Source organism: Cynara cardunculus, assembly GCF_001531365.2.
Source record: "Cynara cardunculus var. scolymus isolate 2C chromosome LG 2, CcrdV1, whole genome shotgun sequence".
Classification (NCBI taxonomy): Eukaryota; Viridiplantae; Streptophyta; class Magnoliopsida; order Asterales; family Asteraceae; genus Cynara; species Cynara cardunculus.
Window position 1 is genome coordinate 9,328,953 of NC_037529.1, and position 20,031 is coordinate 9,348,983.

General features: G+C 34.8%; 1 protein-coding gene and 1 pseudogene across 1 annotated transcript; both read left to right on the top strand.

Annotated features, from left to right (window-relative positions):
- Positions 1 to 8,458: 8,458 nt before the first annotated feature.
- On the top strand, positions 8,459 to 12,891 carry LOC112507015. Its single transcript, XM_025111394.1, has 4 exons — positions 8,459 to 8,914; positions 10,171 to 10,268; positions 11,866 to 11,932; positions 12,590 to 12,891. The coding sequence occupies exons 1-3, from the start codon at positions 8,671 to 8,673 to the stop codon at positions 11,914 to 11,916; spliced, it is 393 nt and encodes a 130-aa protein (XP_024967162.1). The 5' UTR covers positions 8,459 to 8,670; the 3' UTR covers positions 11,917 to 11,932; positions 12,590 to 12,891.
- Positions 12,892 to 14,454: 1,563 nt separating this feature from the next.
- LOC112508015 lies at positions 14,455 to 15,603 on the top strand (annotated as a pseudogene).
- Positions 15,604 to 20,031: the final 4,428 nt, after the last annotated feature.

Consider the following 20,031-nt stretch of genomic DNA (forward strand, 5'->3'; position numbering starts at 1 on the left):
GAGATAAAAAGGCAATAGATGCTATATATTATTGGATTAAAACTACAACAATTGTATATAGTCGAAGATTATTTTGAGAAGTAAATAAGTGATACTAGTCTTTCATACGGTTAAGATCGAATTTGAGTGATCAATGATTGTGGCTTCGACTGATCAATGATTACGGTTTTGACTGGTAAAAAATTGCGGCTATGCAAAAAATAAAGAGGGTGGTTTAGTAAATTTTATAAATAGGCAACAAACGGATTTATATATGAACCTATGTGATTCACATATGAACTCTATGTTCGTATGTGAATTCGTGTAATTCACATATGAATTATTTTAATTGATTCACATATAAACTTGTGTAATTCATATATTAACTAATTAACTGATTCATATATGAACATATGGGTTTACACACACAACACACACACACATATATATATATATATATATATATATATATATATAAATCAGTTAAATAGTTCACATGTGAGCTATAGTTCATATGTGTATCACAAGGGTTCACATTCATTTTAATACATCGGGAGCTAATGAAACTATTTTAGTAAAATTAGAGGTGGGTTGGTAGTAGAGTTGGTGCGATAACAACAATAGTGGCATGATGGTGGTGATGGGGGTGAGAAGGGTGGGTAGGGGTGGCGATGGTGGATTAACAATATTTATTGACGGTATTGATGGTGGTGGTGGCAGAGATGTTAGCAGCGGGAAGGTAGGGGCGGGCAAAGGGTGAGGGTGGTTGGGGGTGGTGAGAATGCATTGTTTTTGTTTTTCTAAAACCAAATTATAGATTTTGTTACATTTGCCACGAAATGGAATTCAAATCCTTCATATATGCCAATGAATGACCAAATCCCTCAATAGTGGAATTCGGAGAAATTTAATCAATTCATTCCGCAAACCAAACATCAGCAAGAAGTTTGGTCAAAAGATTTTTACATTCCAATTCCATCAGGTTGCTTTGAATTATGCGAACCAAATAGCGTCTTACTCTCTCGGTTAAAATATGTAATGCCTGATATTGATGAGAAAAAAAAACATTGGTTTATGGATAAGTGATACAGTAGAATAGACGATTGAGAGACCATGATATATCTAACAAATACATTTTTCTATGTGAATGACGTACATAGCATAACACATTGCACAACCTAGTATATCTATGCCTTTCGGGTATTCAGGTTAGTTTATGTGCATCGACTAATCCCTAAGCAACCACGAATGGCCTGAAATCATTGCAAATAAACCTCCATGACCGCAAGGGGTTTTGTTGCACCTAGATTCGAACCTGGAGAAGATGAGATATCCACTACATCCTTTAGAGCCACAGCCCAGTGTATCTATTGCACCTAGATTCGAACCTGGGGAAGATGAGATCTCCACTACATCCTTCAGAGCCACAACCCATCGTACCTATTAGATGCTTGGTTGAAGGTTTTGAATGGTAAGGAACGAGAACGGTAATTAATAAAGATAGTTGATTAAGTATCATGAATTAATAAACCATATTGAGTTACATGTAATCATCCATCCCTCCTTAGTTTGGAGGAATTGAAACTCATTACTCCATCACTAACTCCTTTCGTCTCCATTCTTCATCTCAAACTTCTTATGTCCGCATCATCTTGAGAAGCTACAGTTTGTCAGTTTGCATAAGCAAATGAGATGACGAGAGTGGAGATGATGATATAGTTGATTGACCAAAACTACAATATATAGTCAACATTCGAAAGTGTTAGGACAATGATAATGACCATCCAATATCAACCAAACATCATTAATGCAATAAGAACACTCATTTGTTTCCAAAATTCTCGTTTCGTGAAACCTAGGTTCCAATGATGGCTTCGTAAAAATATCAGTTGGCCGATAACTTGGTCTATGTCTTATCAAGCAATGTAATTGGAAGATTTGTTGCGGTACCCTTATACTTGGCAGAAGGGATTTGTGTTATTTAAAGGTCATTTACAAATGCTTACTGGATAAGCACTTATTAAATGTCACTTACCTTATTGATTGAGCATCATAATATTATAAAAATGCTATGTGAGTGCAAATTTATATTATCGAGAATGCCTCATTGAAAAGCGTGCAATGATAAAAAAAATCATCCATTTTTGTTGTTGGGTCAAACTTTTGCAGTAGCAATAGCTTTTGGCAACTTATGGGCCGTGTCGAAAGTCTAAAAGCCTCCAAACGGCCAAATGTAAATTCTTAAATTATTTTGATTATTCGATAAATTATAATATTATTTTAATATAAAATTGTTGTTGTTATGTTTAATATATTAATTATTCATAGATTAAAAAACGAAAAGTTACGATGAATGAACTAGTTTTTATAAGGCGGCGTCTGTTTTTTAAGAGGTGCTAAAGTCTGATTTCACTTCTGATTTATAAGAGGTGGTCCTGAAGTCTGAAATCTGGATCAGTAAGATTGTTTGTTTTTACATTTGAATCGGTCAAATTAATGCAAAAATATAAAAGATAAATAGTTTTTTTTTTACAAAAGTATAAAAGATAAATAGTTTTTGCTAACAAAACTCTTCCAACTCCCAAAATACGAACCATTTGATAGAGGGCGGATCAGGATTAAGAGGTATTAAGGGGTACTTTTACCACTTAAAATTTCAGAGGACATTTAGAGCTTTTAAGCTCTTATTTTAAAAATAAAACAAACGTTCTTAATACCCAAACGTTTGAATGAATCAAACTTACGATGTAGTAAGTGATAATTTTGAAAAAACAGACAGACCTTAACTCATCGATCATGCCCACTTATACAAGTAATCACCAATATATTTTTGAAAAATACAAAACGAAGGCATGACTTGAAAACGTGTTATAGATAAATTTAAGATGAAGGAACAGTAGTGAGTTGATGATCTCTTGTAAAGGCTCGGTTTCTAGGTATATTGGTTCCAAAGACGGATGCGTAATCTTTGATCCAAGTAGTTACCGTCATAACGAAAAATATAATAAAGATTCAATCTTGTTACACTACATTTCTTTTTAGAGTCTCCATTTGAAATTCGAAGCCGATTCAATGGTTTTGGGCCCAACCCCTAACATTATATTAGCTTGCAAGCTTTCGATTTTGATATAAAAGTCCAAATAAAACTAACATCTAATTTCATCTAATAATACTTTTTTTTATTAAATGTGGGTATCCAGACCAGTTTACGTTAGTGATGGCCAACTTGGTCCGGCCCGGCCAGGGACCGGGACCGTTTATGGGACTGAAAACAGGGACTGGTTGAGGTTTTTTGTAGTTTCGTGGGACTGAGACCGGTTATGGGACCAACTATGGCCCGGCCCGGCCCGAAAATTCAAATAATTTTATAAATAAATGTATTTTTAAATAACTTTATAATGTATTTTTATAAGACAATGTAATTTTAATTATATTAAAATGCATTTTTAAAGTGTATTTGAGTGACCCAATTGTAAATTTTATAATGTATTAAAAATATATATCATTAAAAAATAAAAAAATAAATCTTATTTTTTAAGCCGGGACCGGCGGCCTATAACCAGTTATGAAGTAAGTACCTTGACCGGTCCTACCATTTTCGAGCGGGACCGGTTATGGCCGGTTAAGAGAAAACTTGGGACCGATTAGGCCCGGCCTAGCCCAGGACTGGTTTTTAGCCATCACTAGTTTACGCCTCGACTAATCCTTTGAGTTCTAGAGAACAACTAAAAAATTCCCTAGTGAGCTAGTGGCCTTGGACTTGGAGCGATATTGGAAAGAAACCCGAAAGTCCCAAGCCTGACCATTTAAATTTTGTATTACTTTCTTATTGTTTTTGGATGTTACTCGAGTGTTTTTTACTTCGTTTCAGTTGTCATTTGCAAAATGTGTGCACAAATTGATGATATGTTTCTCTCCGTTATGAAAACAATGATAGTTTGATGACCAAGAAATTGGAAATAAATCAAACCAAAACCAATATAGTAAATCTTATACATAGTAGGATCTAAAAGAAAGTAGAATAAAGTAGAATTATCACAAGGGTGGTGCCTGATTGGTTTGAGCTTGATTCCAAAGGTCAAAAGTACCAGGAGGTCTCAGGTTCAAATCCAAGGAGGAATAAAAATCTTCTTGTGGCCACGGAGGTTCAAATGCGGTGACTCCTACATGCAAAGCAGGTGGTCGTCCTGGGATTAGTCGGCTCGCATAACGAGTTGGATATCCAGGTTAATAAAAAAATAGAATATATAGACCTTACTTTTATTTTAAATAGCAAAATGGTTAACCAAAGTGACGTGTCACACAGTCTGTTCTTAGGAATTGGGATCTGGAGATGATTCGTGAACTGGATAATCTCGTTGGATCGTAAAAAGTTCATTTTCCAAATAAAATATCGTCCCTTATAGCCTTGGGTATCACAAATTTCATATTGGGATAATCCAATAGAAACTCTTATCTCAAAGGTTGTGAGATTGAGTCCTTATATACACCCAGATTCTAGACTACATATTTATATTAGAGACTGATAGATATGAACAGTTATAACCGTTAATGGATAGTATTTGGGAGCAGTCAGAATCAGAAGGAACGCCTAGAGCTTTGATTCCACGGTCCAGATTCTAGACTACAGAGTTTTGTGTTTCGACAAACTTAAATATGAAAATAGTTTTTCTAAAGATAGTAAAATAATAATAATAATAATAATAATTTTCAATTAATAACTATAATAAATATCAAATATAATGAAAAGGACAAAAAAAATGAAAAACAAAAAAGACTAAATAAAAGATTTGTATTATTTAAACGCCTAAAAAATATGCAATTAAAAAAATATGTGAATAACGTGTTGATATGAATAGTGGTTGAGATAATAGATAAATAGTGTCAAGATGGTGTCCACGGTTGCACTCTTTTGAACTTAAATATGGTACAACCGTACAAGTCTTCATATTTACGATAATATTTCGAAAACTACATTAAACAATAGAATATGTCCGTCCGATAAAGGAATACTAATAGATTTGAAAGTAAGAGGCCGTTTACCTAAACACTTACCTGGTAAGTACTTACCGATAAAATTCAACACTATCGCTTACTTACCGAGTAATATTTTATTTACTAAAACGCATCGTATGCAACAATTTATCCCGGTAAACGCTAACCATGGTAAGAGTCCTCGTCCTCACTTACTGGGTAAGACTCTCGATCCTTGCCTTCGTTCTTACCGGGTAAGATTTTTAGTCTTTGCCATATTCATCCGGTAAAGTAAAGTGACTTGGTAAGCGCTTACCATGGTAAACGGCACCTTAGTGTCAAGACGAAGTGACATTATCTAATGTTATGCATACGTTAAACTTTTAAGTTGATCAAGATTAACCACTTATGAAATTACCTATTTTTCATTTTTACAAGAAAATATCAATAACTACCCAAAACTTCATGACAAGACCACAGATGGAGACATGTCGATGGAAATTTGAAACAAAATATTTCTTACCAATTTTATATTTGAATAACGAGTTTGACCTAAAAATGTGCCAAAACGGAGCAACCATTAGTTACCGTTGTATATCTACTCAAGGGAGATACAGATCCGTAAAACTAACGAGATACAGATCCATAAAAACAACAAAAAGAAATGAGGATTTAGCATTGCAAATTTGGTAGATAAATTATCAAGGCTTGGATTCAAATATCTTGGTCCAGGAAATGCATACGGATTACCCATTCTTGATCTAATCGGGATCTTATTTCCAACAAGATCATATATGTCCAATAATATATGAATAAAACAGTACAAAGGAATAATATTGTTACAATTCAAACAGAAAGAGTCTCAAAACGTGAAATTCTCACAAGTTTCTAAACTGTTATAATTTCTTTCTCAAAGTTAAAGGATGGAAAAAAACACGTGGAAACGATTATTTAGGGGCGGATTCATGTAGGGGCTAGGTGGGCTCGGGCCACTGCTTAAACTAGTCGGACGTAGTACAACTTTAAAAGGTGTCACAATCTTGATTTGATGAGCGCCATCAAAGGGACATTGTAGCAGAAAAATGAGATACTGCAATAGCACATCGAAGTTCAAATTAACAAGCTTTGATGGCTAACAAATTCATAAACGTCATATTCCACAGACACAATGGATGCATAAGATGAAACTGATAATAGAAAAGAATAGAAAATCCAACCAATAATCACTGAACCCGTATCTAGTGTCTCACAATCAAACCCGAGTTGGATTCTAAATAAATCGAATTTATTTTACTTGTAAACCCGATTATGACACTTTGAATCAATTTATTAAATGTTAAATTATTCGTCAAATTATCGTCTTGGAATAATTAATTTTAATTAATTAATGCATTAATAAAATAATATTTAATTAAAAACAGAATCCAATTTAATTAGTTAACTCCTTAATAATCTTTTTAATTTCTTTATTTAGAATTTAAATGAAAAAAATTCCCAATTAAAGATGACATTCAGGATTCAGCCAATTTCAAAGCCCATCCACTACCAGATATTCAGGCCCAACAGCACCATTTTCAGCCCAAGTCGCTGGGAAAACACAATTTTTTTTCTTCCATTTTCTTCTTTTTCAAAAATATAGCTCTAATGTTAATGATCTTTGGAGCCCAAACTCAAACCAAGCAGGCACCATCCTTGTGATTACGAAGGTTTAAATGCGGTGACTTCGGACTACCCACAAAGCATGTGGTCGTCCTGGGATTAGTCGGCTCGCATAGATGGTTGGATATTAATAAAATAAAAAAAATTGTACTGTTGTCGGTTTAAAAAAACTTATCAACTACAAGATATATTAGGTATTTTTATTTCTATATTTATTTCAATTTCATGTTAATATCGGATTTTATTTTCTAGAACGAGAAAATAATACAAGTAAAAAGAAGAGAGAGAGAGAGAGAGAGAGAAAAGGGCATTGTGGGTTTGGAAACCATTGCGGGTTCCATTGCGGTTATATGGAAACCATGCATCTTGATGAAAAATGTTTGCTTTGTTTTTCTTGCCTTTTTTTTATTTCAGTAGATAACGGATTTATTGAATACGCATTTGAATACGAGATAATCTTTTTATACCTATTTTTAGTAAGAAATGTTGGTTGTTTCATGTTTTTATGTCAGTTAGATGGGTTTGTTAGACATCCATCCATCTGGGTTACGCTAATTTTCCTATGTGATTTTGGGTGTTCTTGAATGAGTTTTAGTTTCTTTCAACGATGGATTTCTTGATTTCAGATCATCTTTTTGATGCTCGCTTTGGGTTCTTAGTTCACAATAATATTATTTACCATTTGATGTTGATAGTTCTTGAGTTCTTAGTGGATAGCTATTGTTTTTAGGCGACAAGGATCGGAGGGGGTCTTTTTTTATACAATTCATAATATTATCTATACTCCCTTATAAGCCAGATTTGTCAAAAGTCTTAAAAACAACTTTTAATGCACAAAATATTATACATTTATGAACAAAGTCTTAAAAGTCTTAAAAGCAATTCATAATGCATTAAGTACTACTACTTTATGCATTTAGTTTAAAAATCTCTTAATTTACAATTAAAATAACATATAGTACAAGTTATCAATGCACAATATTACTTTTTCTTTTCATGTTCCCAAAATACTTTTGTCACTTTTGACTCATGTCTTCACTCTCCCATATCTCTATGTCTTCTCCCCATCCCCCAAGGTGAGATTCAAAATAATATTCATCATAAGTCATTCATTCATCTCTCATTCAATTGCTTTAGAACTTTCGGTCTCGCTCTCGATCTTTTGATTATTTGCTCTTGGTGTAAATCGAACACATTTGTGGAGTCGTTTAAATGTGTTGGATTTTAAACTGTCATACAATTTTTTTCCATCGATAGACTGTAATTGGAATCATAAATCTTATTTATTCAAATTGTATTAATATGTAAAGATCAAATGTAACTTATATCATCGTTAAATCTTCTCTAATAAAACCAGTGAAACTTCAAAATCGGTAAAATTCATGGCTCCCGCTGTATTGTGCGGGTACACAACTAGTAATATATATAACCATATAATATGTTTTTTTTTAAAGTTTAATAGAAAAATAAGAAAACAAGTAATATGACTAAAATACCTTTAACTAAATTGGACGTAACGGAAAAAGTTAACGATCGTTAAAAGAAAGAAACGAAATCTGTTGAGAATCGACAAACGTAAAGATCAAACCTGTTAAACTAAAGTTTGAGTGACAAAAACCACTAAAAGTAACAAATGTTAAGGATCAAAAGTGAAATTTACTCCTAACATTTATAAATAAAATTAACACAGAACAAACGTGGTTAGAAAAAAACACATTACTTTGCAAGAAGTGGATTAATCTGTGTTCAATCATTGGATTTAAATGTAGATCCGATCGAATTTTGCGAGCCCCCGGTGACCAAAATAATTCTTGTATTGAATAAAAAGTAATAAAACAAACACAAACAAGCATCCATATCTATCCCAAGTGATACTCCAAGCATCTCATCTCATGTGTGAAAGCTGTTGCAGCACATCAATGGCATCCTAAGCTTTCTCATCAAAGATTCTTCATTGATTCAATCAACAACTCCATTCCTTTTCCCACTCTTTACCTCAAAAGTTCTATCCAAACTTTACCCACAACAATTTCTCCTCTTTCTTTCTACTTATAGATAATGCCGATTCACAAACAACAACCGATTCCTCCGCCGGTGATCGGAAAGATCGGTTACTACACCGTATTTGTTACGCCTACCCCTAAACCCTCATCTGAATCATCTCCTGTGCGGGATTCGGATTCTCAGAAGAAAAAGAATTGTTCTCCGGTTCAGCCGCCGCCGCTTCAATACGACAAGACTGCTTCGTCATACGCCTCCAACTTCGGTTTCTTTTGGGACGCCGTCGCTAAACTTCAGAATGGTAGCGTTCTTTACTTGTACGATTTGAATAGATTTAGAGGGAATTTGGCGGACATGTTCTCATTTTACGAAATTCAATTTCAGACAGATTTGTTGTTTGGTTTTTTTTCTTCGTCTTCTTGTTTAGTAGCTAATCGTTGATGAGTTTTTTGTTGCATTGTTTTGTCTGTTTCCAAACTGGTAGTTGAACTCACTCAGAGTGGAATCATTTAGGTGTGTTGCACAACTTTAATTATGTAGCTTAAAAGTGGAAGATCGACCACAAAAGGAAGACATGATTATGAGAAGATTTATTGTCTGATAGTGTAATAAAACTTTTTGATGCTAGGATGCCTATTATATGATCTAAACGACCTACAAAACCTTGGTCCACCTCAGATGGGAGGTTAAAACACAGTGATCTTAGAATTTATGCCTTTAGGTTCTTTTACATGTTTGGGGACATCTGACACCTTTGCCAACCTTCCCTTGGTTTGTGCAATCATCTCCCCAGGAGGGTTTGGTCCCAAAAGCTGCCCATATGTGCAAAGTAGGAGATCACCACTTAACTATCTTCATTGATGAAAGCTGAAACAAAAAAGCTGGTTGGCCCTCTACAAAGTCATATTTTCTTCAGCTTAAAATACGAAGGTTGGAATAGAAGTACTGGTAGATCAGCATGCTATCTTCACAAAGCTCGATGTTCTTGAACAACCTTATTCTTAGGGCCAAATGTTGATGACTTGATGCTGATTGCCGTACTCCCTTATAGGCTCACTACAAATCAATTGATGCAAGAGATATTTTCTTCTCTAATCCAACTGAGGTGAGACGTAAGTGAGCAACAAAATGAGTGTTTAGCTTGTGTAGAAGAGGAGTGAAGTCTTTTACCTTGAGCTGATGAACATAATACTTTTAGCTATAAGAAGGTGGGTGAGTGTAAAAAATGAGGACTTCAGGTTTTAAGTTTTCTCATTTTTGTTTGTATTCGGTTGGGCAGTTTTCTTTTGGTTTGGGTCCCCATACTAACAATGAAAAAGGCATTTTTCTTCTTTTCCACCTGAATATGACGGTACAGATCAAGGTATGGGGTTTGTAAGTCCTCTCTATCACTACTCCATTCAAATCATTGGAGTCTGTTATGATTTTGTTGCCAAGGGATTTGATTGTGGCTTGAAGTTGCCAGGACATGGACTTTTGTAATTAATCGAACCTAAGAGTGTGTTCTGTAATTCTGTGATACCACAGTGATTGTTTATGTAAACCCTTTCTCTACAGCACATTCAAATTTGGATGACTATCTGGCACATTGGTTTGGGCTGAATCAATCAAAATATCAGTGGGCTTTGGATGATTACTATGAAAATGAGAGCATGGTAAGTTTTCATCTTCTGGCATTTTCTGGTACACATATTTTTGATAAAATTATGCTCATGTTATGATTTATCATTAGTTTGCCTTTCTTGCTTGGTGTTGGTGGGTGGGTCCAGCATTGCACGCAAATGACCTTATCTTTAAGCCAGAGTTAATGTATATTACAAGTAATTTATTGTCCACTCACACTTGATCACTCATCATAATGAAATTTCTTCCATCATTAACCTTAATCAACTCCAACTGTGCATGATAAAGTAGTTTAGCTCATAGTAACTGTTTGCCACCCAAGCAGAATGGAGGTTGAACTTGGTGGATATCTCTTCTGGTTAATTGAAAGATTCACAAGTTGTCTGGGATGAAGACATTGACTTTTGTATTTATGCTTGGGTGATTGTTCTCCATTATAATTGAATTAATGCACCATTGTCCATAGTAGCCGTGTCTTATCTTAAGAACGCTAAACTTATTGTTACATGGAAACATCTTGTCGGTTTGCATATCAAATTGAATTGTAGATTCATTTCCACTTCTCCTAAAGTGATTTATATGGTATGCATGCATGTAAATGGTAAAACACAAAAAGTAGGCATTTAAAAATGTGTAAACAAAAATATACTTTCATTATCGTGAGAATCTTCTCTGGTTCCTGTTACTCATTCATTACAATTTTAACAACAGGCAAGCAACCAACATAAAACTTTTATAATTATTGGCTACTAGTAAGTTTTTGGATCATGAACTCTACACGCAAATCCACCAAAGCTTCACAAAGTTGACACGAGATCCAGGGTACAATTGTATAGAATCATATAATACATGAAATCTGAGGGTGATTTGGCAATAGGAGATTCACCAATGGGATATCATTGCTTAGTTTCATGAATGGATACAAACCGTAGAATTTAAATGGTGGATTGGTATAATTATGACAACTATGCATAGTGTCATCAATTTAATTACTTCCAAAGTTCCAAGCACCTGGCAGCTTTAGCAACAACTATTTTTCCTCAGCTGTGCTAAAACTCTGAAAGGGAACACTAGATACAGTGAGAAAATACAAAAAGATAATGTGAACACTTCGTTTCCTGTTTCTCTCAATGCTTGGATATTGCTTTATTCACTTCAATAGTTATATATGAAGAGAGTTTCTCTTTTCAAAGGAGCTCAAGGAAATTTCTAGACAAAGAAACTTCTAGATTCTACTACATTGCTTCCTAAAACTACAAACCTCATGAACGATCTAGAATACATGAGAATCCTAGGTTAAAGTAGGGAAGACCAAAAGACTAGTTTTTGCTAGAGCACGTTAGTCGCTTCTAGGATGTTCATGACACTTCCAGGGTGAATGCTGATTTGAATCTGCGTGCGACTGTTGCATGTCTTATCTGTACTTGGGACACTTGGGATGTGACACGAGTCTCTAAACAGTTACACCTTTTACCCTCAAATTTTCTACACATTTATAGCATTCAAATATGTAATGATATTCTATGTGCCATCTTTAGTCATTATTGATCATCCGTTCATGTGGTTTGGAAGTACCATTGTGATTCCGTATTATTGATGCTTGATTCTTGTGAAACATGTTAACCTCAGGAGAAGGTTGAAAGAACAGCTAAAGATATACCCAACAAAGCACAAAAGTAACAAGTTTGTTTTGTAGGTAAGCTTTTGAATAGTTTCTGCTTTCACTTGGCTTTAGTTTTGGATGATTACCAAAAAGATCAATGTACTATTGGCCATTTTCCACAAATGATCTTATCTTTCTAGCCAATTTGATAAAATTTCTTTCTAACATTAACCAGCAAAATAGTCAGATGTCAAATCTTCTGTCTTGTCCTTTCCTTTTTTCTTCTTTTCGGTTTTCTTTTCTCAGTTTAATTTTATAGTTTGGCAACTTATCATTTAGAAGATTTGACACATAAGTTGTCTAAAGCCAGGGGATCGCGACAGAACTCTTAAAATTTCAACTGTATTGCAACATCAGCTTTATGGTTAAAGTGACTGGAACTTTTTGTGATTATTTGTCTACTTAGCAAAAAAACTAAGTACAAGATCAAATTGGCAAACTGGCTGTGGCACGTTTCTCTTTTTGATAATTAATCCTTTTTGTATTTTAAGTTCACATCTTTTACTTATAAGGCAAATCTTGGAACTATGAGGAAGGATTTTCCTTTGTGACCAAAAGGTCACAGGTTCTATCTGCAGAGACGTTCTCCTTGCAACATGTAAGGGAACGAAACAGAGAGTTATTTCCTTGAACTTGCAAAGATGCAGTAATTAATCTTATTACTAATTCTTCATTTTCTTTGCATGATAGGTTTTGAGCAAGGGCACCTTCAAGAACATTGTTCACTACATCCATCTGTCAAAACATCACATAATGGGAACTTCCATTGGTTGTATTGGATCAAATGTTCAAATTTACGGTGATCTGATCATGATTCTTTTAGTATTGCGAGCATGGGGCATTGTAACATTTTCATAATTATAATGTTTTACCTTAGCAACCGCCAAAGATAGTCTAATGGCGTGAACTCTAGCTATAGATTTACTTGTTCCATCTGTACGTCATGAATGAAAGTTATTAAATGTGCCATTGAGCACTTGTTGTTGCTTTCTCACTGGAGTCAAAATTTTAATACTTTTATCTTACTTCAAAGAAGATTGGCCTGCTTTTCCAGATCTGTAAGCAAAATGGCAACTTCATGGCATGAAGGCATTCAGTTGTTGGTCCAAGTAAGCATGAAACTGTTATTTTCCCTTTATGTTCCATTTGCAGCATAGAATAACAACCAATGATTATATATTGTTTCGTGAATGTAATTCTTGCTTGTAAAAAGTTGTAGCAATTCTAGTTCGATTTGGGCTTTTGGAGTAGTTTCATGAACTGTTAGCAGTAGCATTTTTACCTTCTGTATTATCAATTTTATCAAGTTTGTGTTATTCACAGGTATATGGTATACTTAGCCCCACGATTGGTGATTAAGAATACTGCTGAAGAGATCATCCCGAAGGTGATGTTTACAAACATTGGAACTTGCCCTGAAATTTCCTCTTCTCCCTGTTTGAGAGCTACTGTTTTGTTTCATGTGTTTGTCGTATGTTGAAGTTTTTGGACCTGGTAAGCATGGTTTCTTTCTTTTATTTTACGAGATGTCATTGCAAAAAAGGTGTACCAGAGCCAGCTACAGTGCATGCCATGTTGACCATAATTGTACGGTGAATGCTGATAGTTTACATCCCTGTTTCCATGGCTTGTTTTCATATTAAAATGTGATTTTTCTTTGGCTAGGCTTCGACAACTATCTTCAACTATTCATCAATTGTCGAAGCATGACATTAGTCAAAGGAAAAGATGGAGAAACCCCCTGTCAAGAGAATAGTTGACTCCTGTAGATGGTCTTTGTACGTTACTTTCATTATTGAATTTGGAGGTGGTACTAAGGCCGGCCATATATATCCAAGATATATTAGTATAAAAATCATCACTAAATGTGGTGTAAAAATCTTTCGTAGGTAGCAAAGTAGGTCTTATTATGATTGTAGACATGTATCCCTAGCTAATTTTGACTCCTCCACATCATAATTTTACCAACTCATTCATTAATGAATATGTGTTTTAGCTATTGGTTTCCCATGGGGGGGTTGGATCAATGATATCAATTGAGGTTGTTATTAGTGGTGGTTGTAGTTGACTTAATGGCTGTTTGGTTGGTCTTTCGTTAAGTCCTGTATAGATAAAGCTTTCTGGTGTGGATTAATCTGTCTGTATAGATTGGGAAGGTTTTTGTTTGGGAGGGTTTTTCATAGATGGAATGAGCATGTTTTTTAATTGGAAAAGACAGGTTTGGAAAAAACCTGGCTTTCTGCATAAAGCTTCCCTTAAAAGCTTACTGAATAAGCCACTTTCTATATTATTAAACCATTATCAAACATACATGTATAGCCGGCCAAATAAGCTATGAGTCCCATTAAGAAAAGGCCGTTATTGATTTTGTAAGTCTTCAACTATATCTACTGTAATTGGGTGGATGATGACGTAGGTAATTTATTTCATTCTCTTCAACTAATGAAATTTCTCCATCACTTGATTACTTTCTTCATGTTAATGGTTTCTATTTTGCAGTTTTTTTTTATAGTGATAAGCGTCATTACTTATGTATGCAATGGAAGAACATTCACCATGAAAATGAAGCTATTCAATTACGACTCCCGCTTTATTTCCGTTACCATAGCTGATTTCCTGGAGAACATGGAAAGGGAAAAGCCCATCCGCTTCACCTCTCAACACCTAAAAACAACCACCGATAACTTCACTTTCCTGTTGGGTTCAGGCAGCTTCGGGACAGTTTATAAGGGAGTCTTTAGCAACGGGACGACTGTAGCTGTCAAAGTACTAAATGGTACCTCAGACAAGAGGATCGAAGAACAATTCATGGCGGAAGTGAGCACCATGGGAAGAACCCACCACTTTAATCTGGTTAGGCTTTATGGGTTTTGCTTCGAATCAAGTTTAAGAGCTCTTGTATACGAGTTCATGATCAATGGGTCTTTGGACAATCACTTGTTTAAAGCCAACAAGGGGGATATTTTAGGGTTTGAGAAGCTAAACGAGATCGCACTAGGGACTGCAAGAGGCATCGCATACTTGCATGAAGGATGCCATCAGAGAATAGTCCACTACGATATAAAACCAGGCAACATACTCTTGGATTCAACATTCTGTGCAAAAGTAGCAGATTTTGGTTTAGCCAAACTTTGCAACAGGGATAACAGTCACATAACATGACAAGAGGACGGGGAACCCCGGGCTACGCTGCACCCCAGCTGTGGCTGCCTCTTCCGGTTACACAGAAATGCGATGTTTATAGCTTCGGAATGCTGCTTTTTKAGATCATCGGGAGGAGGAAGAACATGGATGCGAGTCTTGATGAGAGTAAAGAGTGGTTCCCAGTATGGGCGTGGGATAAATATGAAAAGAAACAATTGAAGGATCTGATGATGGTTTGTGTTGTCGAGGAGAAGGATGAAGAAGTTGTGGAGAGGATGGTTAAGGTGGCTCTTTGTTGTGTTCARTATCGGCCCGAGAATAGGCCGATGATGAGTGTCGTCGTCAAAATGTTGGAAGGCGGATTAGACGTGTCGGATCCGCCTTTAAACCCATTTTTGCATCTAAAATCTGGGGTTGGTGAGGTAGCTGATTCTTTGGGTCAAGCAACATGGAATTCTGAAGCAGTCACAGAAGCTACCCTAGAAATGGATATGCCTCTAACAAGGAATAACGAGATCACGATAGCCTCAACCTAATGTGTCCTCAAGTACCGTTACTCATGATTAAGCTGTATTCGGGACTRTTTACTTTTTAAGCTAAACGATCTTCCAATAAGACAGTATTTTCTTCGATTCACGTTTGTCTTTTTGTTGTTCAAATGCCATGATCTTAGTTTAAATATTTAATAATGTAACTTTATTTATCTAAGGGYCGTTTACTAAACGYTTACCCGATAAGTATTTAYCGGGTAATTTTYCTCACTGGATGAACATGGCAAGAACCAAGTATTTTCCGACAATTATATATGGACTGCAGGAATAAAAATTCATATCAATAAATTTGTAACACCAACAAATATTAATCACCTATTATAAACCCCACAATTTAACTATTCAAGAATCCAACTAACCTAGAAATTATCAAAATCGAAGTTTTATACAACCCGATCCAATTATGGGTCTGTATTAGCTCCAYCTTGATTATTATAATATTTAATAAGTTCTATACAACCCGATCCAMTTGAGTCCGAACTCACCTAAAATGGCRTACTAGCTAACTAGCCTAGCTGACTAGGCATGGCATGAATGGACCAATTTACGATTAAGCAGGCTTGCCTGACCTCAGTTACGGAATAAATTGAAAATGATAAGACTTCAGGAAGTGCTTATCGACCTTAGTCGTCTACTAGGAGATAAGAGTGTTTTTCCTTGGCGATATAAAATTCATAACAAACTACGTGATCCTCCCAATGAAGCCAACAACCGGTTAAGAACGGCGATGACCTATGTTTCACACGGCGCACGATTCCGTGGATAGTTTAATTCAAGATCGTTGAATAAAGAGGGATAAATCTTTCTTTATCCTTCATATTGAATGTAAGGTTTAGGCTTTATCCAATAGTTGTTAAACTCGAGGGTGGTAATAAACTGAAGTTGCTCAGTCTTCTATCCGTTTTTCAAATTTGGATTGTATAACGTTATAAAAATCAGTTAAAGAGATACCTTTCTCATGACAACCTTCCTATGAACTTTCGTATTTAAGGGGTACCTTTCTCGTGTATCGAAATCGTTAGCCTCGATAAACATATGATTATCGTCTTTCTAAAAACTTCTAGATTGTGATATGCCGGTATAAAATCAATTTCTTTTAATGTGAAAATGTATTATTTTAGCAATTTTTATGGAATATAATTTAATATATATATATATATATATATATATATTATCTTATAAACCAGATTTATCAAAAGTGTTAAACAATTTTTAATGCACAAAATACTATACATTTATGCATAAAGTCTTAAAGTCTTAAAAACAAATCATAATGCGTTAAGTACTACTACTTTATGCATTAAGTCTTAAAATCTCTTAATCTACAATTAAATAACATATAGTATAAGTTACCAATGCACATTATTATCTTTTATTTTTATGTTTTCAAGATACTTTTGACACCTTTCACTTATGTCTTCACCCTCTCATACCTCTATGTCTTCTCCCCATCCTCCAAGGTGAGATTCAAACTGATATTCACCATAAGTTATTAAAAGTTCTCTCATTCAATTGCTCTAGAACTCTCAATCTCGCTCTCGATCTCTTGATCTTTGCTCATGGTGTAAATCGAACATATTTGTGATGTCGTTTAAATATGTTGGATTTTAAATATATTGGACTTTAAACTGTCATACAATTTTTTCATCGATAGACTGTAATTGGAATCATAACTCTTATTTATTCAAATTATATTAATATGTAAAGACCAATTGCAACTTATATCATCGTTAAATCTTCTCTAATAAAACCAGTAAGACTTCAAAATCGCGGCTCCCGCCGCATTACACGGGTACACAACTATATAGGGGCTTAATCAAATGGGAACTGTTTTGTTTGTGGTAACCGTGAGATCTAATCTCAACCACACATCCTAATAATCAATGGTTAAAATTGAAAGGAATCTTAATTAATGTAATTCCAAAAATAAATTACTGACATTTAATGACATAATGTAAAGAAGGGCAAGATGATCATTTTTTTTAAATTATTGAGCCGGATTTGAGCGCGCGCTACAAATTTGTTAATATTCTTAATATACTCTTTTCAATTCGAATCCAAAATAGAGTGAAGATACTGTCTGGTTTTCGAGAAGGACACGATTTACCTAAACCCTAGAGTCGATCGCAAGTGGAACCATATACATAATCGATGGATGCTAACGAAAGATTAGGTAAAATCATTTTCTGTTCTACATTTCAATATGAAGAATCCTGTAAACATTGTTTCTGTTCTACATTTCAATATGAAGAATCCCGTAAACATTGTTTTTGTGCTACATTGTGATTACATTTAGGGGCTGTTTGGCAGTTGCTGAATGGTTTGGTGCAGAATGGTTAAGTGGTCAGAATGGTTAAGAGGGTCAGAATGATTAAGTGCTGAATGAAATAATGTTGTTTGATAACTGTTCTCTGAATGACAACAAATTACCATTTTAACCCTGATTTAGTACTAAATGAATTGGAAGTCCGAAACCCCAAAATGGGTTYAAGTTTTTCTAGAGAAAAATTGTAACACAGAACATGGAATTGATCATCAAACACCCTACTTGATTTCAACTGCAATCCATAACATCAAATCCTTCATCAAGAGCCTAAAACAAACCCTAAATGACGAACACCTAGATCGAGAAATCNCATGACGCAGTGTGTCATGAGGTATTCTCATTGTGGTTTGATACAGTTTGAAGCCAAATCGCAAACCATGTTGTATATGCGGATTTAAACATTTTTCCAAACTGCATCAAATCGCACTGCATGGTGCGGTACGGTTTATGTGGTTTGTATCTATCGTACTTATGTCTATAATCTAATAATTATAACTTTAAAAATAAATTGTAGAATTGACGATAAAGTGACCGTGGTCCAAATAAATAAAGAATGTCGATACATCCAATTCCTAAATACATATTGCACAATTAAAAATTATCTCAGAAGTAAAAGAAATAAACTTGAAATTGAATCGGGCTGTGTGAGTTATGACGTGTCCAACTAATTTATTAATGTCATCAATTGTCACATTGGATCAAACTAAGGTGCCGTTTACCAAACGCTTATCCGGGTAAGCGCTTATCAAGTCATTTTACTTTACCATATGAACATGGCAAGGACTAAAAATCTTACCGGGTAAGAGCGAAGACAAGAATCAAGAGTCTTACATGGTAAGTGAGAACGATGACTCTTATCATGGTTAGTGCTTACCGGGATAAATTGTTTCATACGATGCGTTTTAGTGAATAAAATCATATCCGGTAAGTAAGCGATAATGTTGAATTTTACCGTTAAGTGCTTACCGGGTAAGTGTTTAGGTAAACGGCCCCTAAAAGTCCAAAAATATTACGTTATTCTATATACATATACATATATATATATATTATATATATACACACACATATAAATGTGTGTTATAAAAAATTAAAAAAATGTACAAAATATGTGGTGAAGTACGGTTTTACCATGGTTTGATAACTCAAAACCGTAAACCATACCGCATAGCACAGTTTGATAAAATAATGCAAACTATAAATTGCACCGTGAAAATTTTAAACCGCGCTTTTGGATGCAGTGTGGGCTATTTGGATGAACATATTATAGAACATGAATATTAAACACATGAAACGATGTGTTTGTGCATTTTCTTGAAATAAAAGTATTAGTTATATTATCATATTCTCAAATACTGTGATATGTTGATTCTTTACAAAACTGACTTAGGGGCAGTTTACGAAACGTTTACCCGTATAAGCGTTTATCAAGTCACATTATCTTATCGGATGAATATGATAACGACCAATAATCTTATTCGGTAAGAGTGAGACAAAGACCAATAATCTTGTTCATACTTCGGCTTTTGATTCCAAACCAGCTCAAAAGGCGTTTTGTTCTTGATGACCTTGGAAGGGAGACGATTTATAATGTACGCAGCGGTTAAAATGCACTCTCCCCAAAATTTCTTTGGAAGGTTTGCTTCAAATCTCAATGCCCGGGCTGTTTCAAGGAGGTGTCTATGTTTCCTTTCCACGATCCCATTTTGTTGTGGGGTGTGTGGACAGGTAGTTTCCAATAGGATCCCCTTTTTGTTATAAAAGTCCATCATAGAGTTAGACGTAAACTCGCCACCATTGTTGCATCTAACTCTTTTAATTTGTTTTCCGAATTGCACTTCGACCATTTTATGAAAATTCATTAAACACTCGCTAGCATCACTTTTGTGTTTAATTAGGAAGATCCATACCGATCTACTGTAATCGTCTACTATGGTGAGGAAAAWTTTTGCCYGTGTGTAAGATGGTACGCGGTAACCACCCCAAATGTCACAGTGAATTAACTCAAAGGAATTGCAAGTTTTTATTATGCTAACTGGAAAAGGTGTTCGAGCATGTTTAGCCTTTGCACAAGAATCACAAATGCTACTACTGGATTCAATAGAATTACTTTT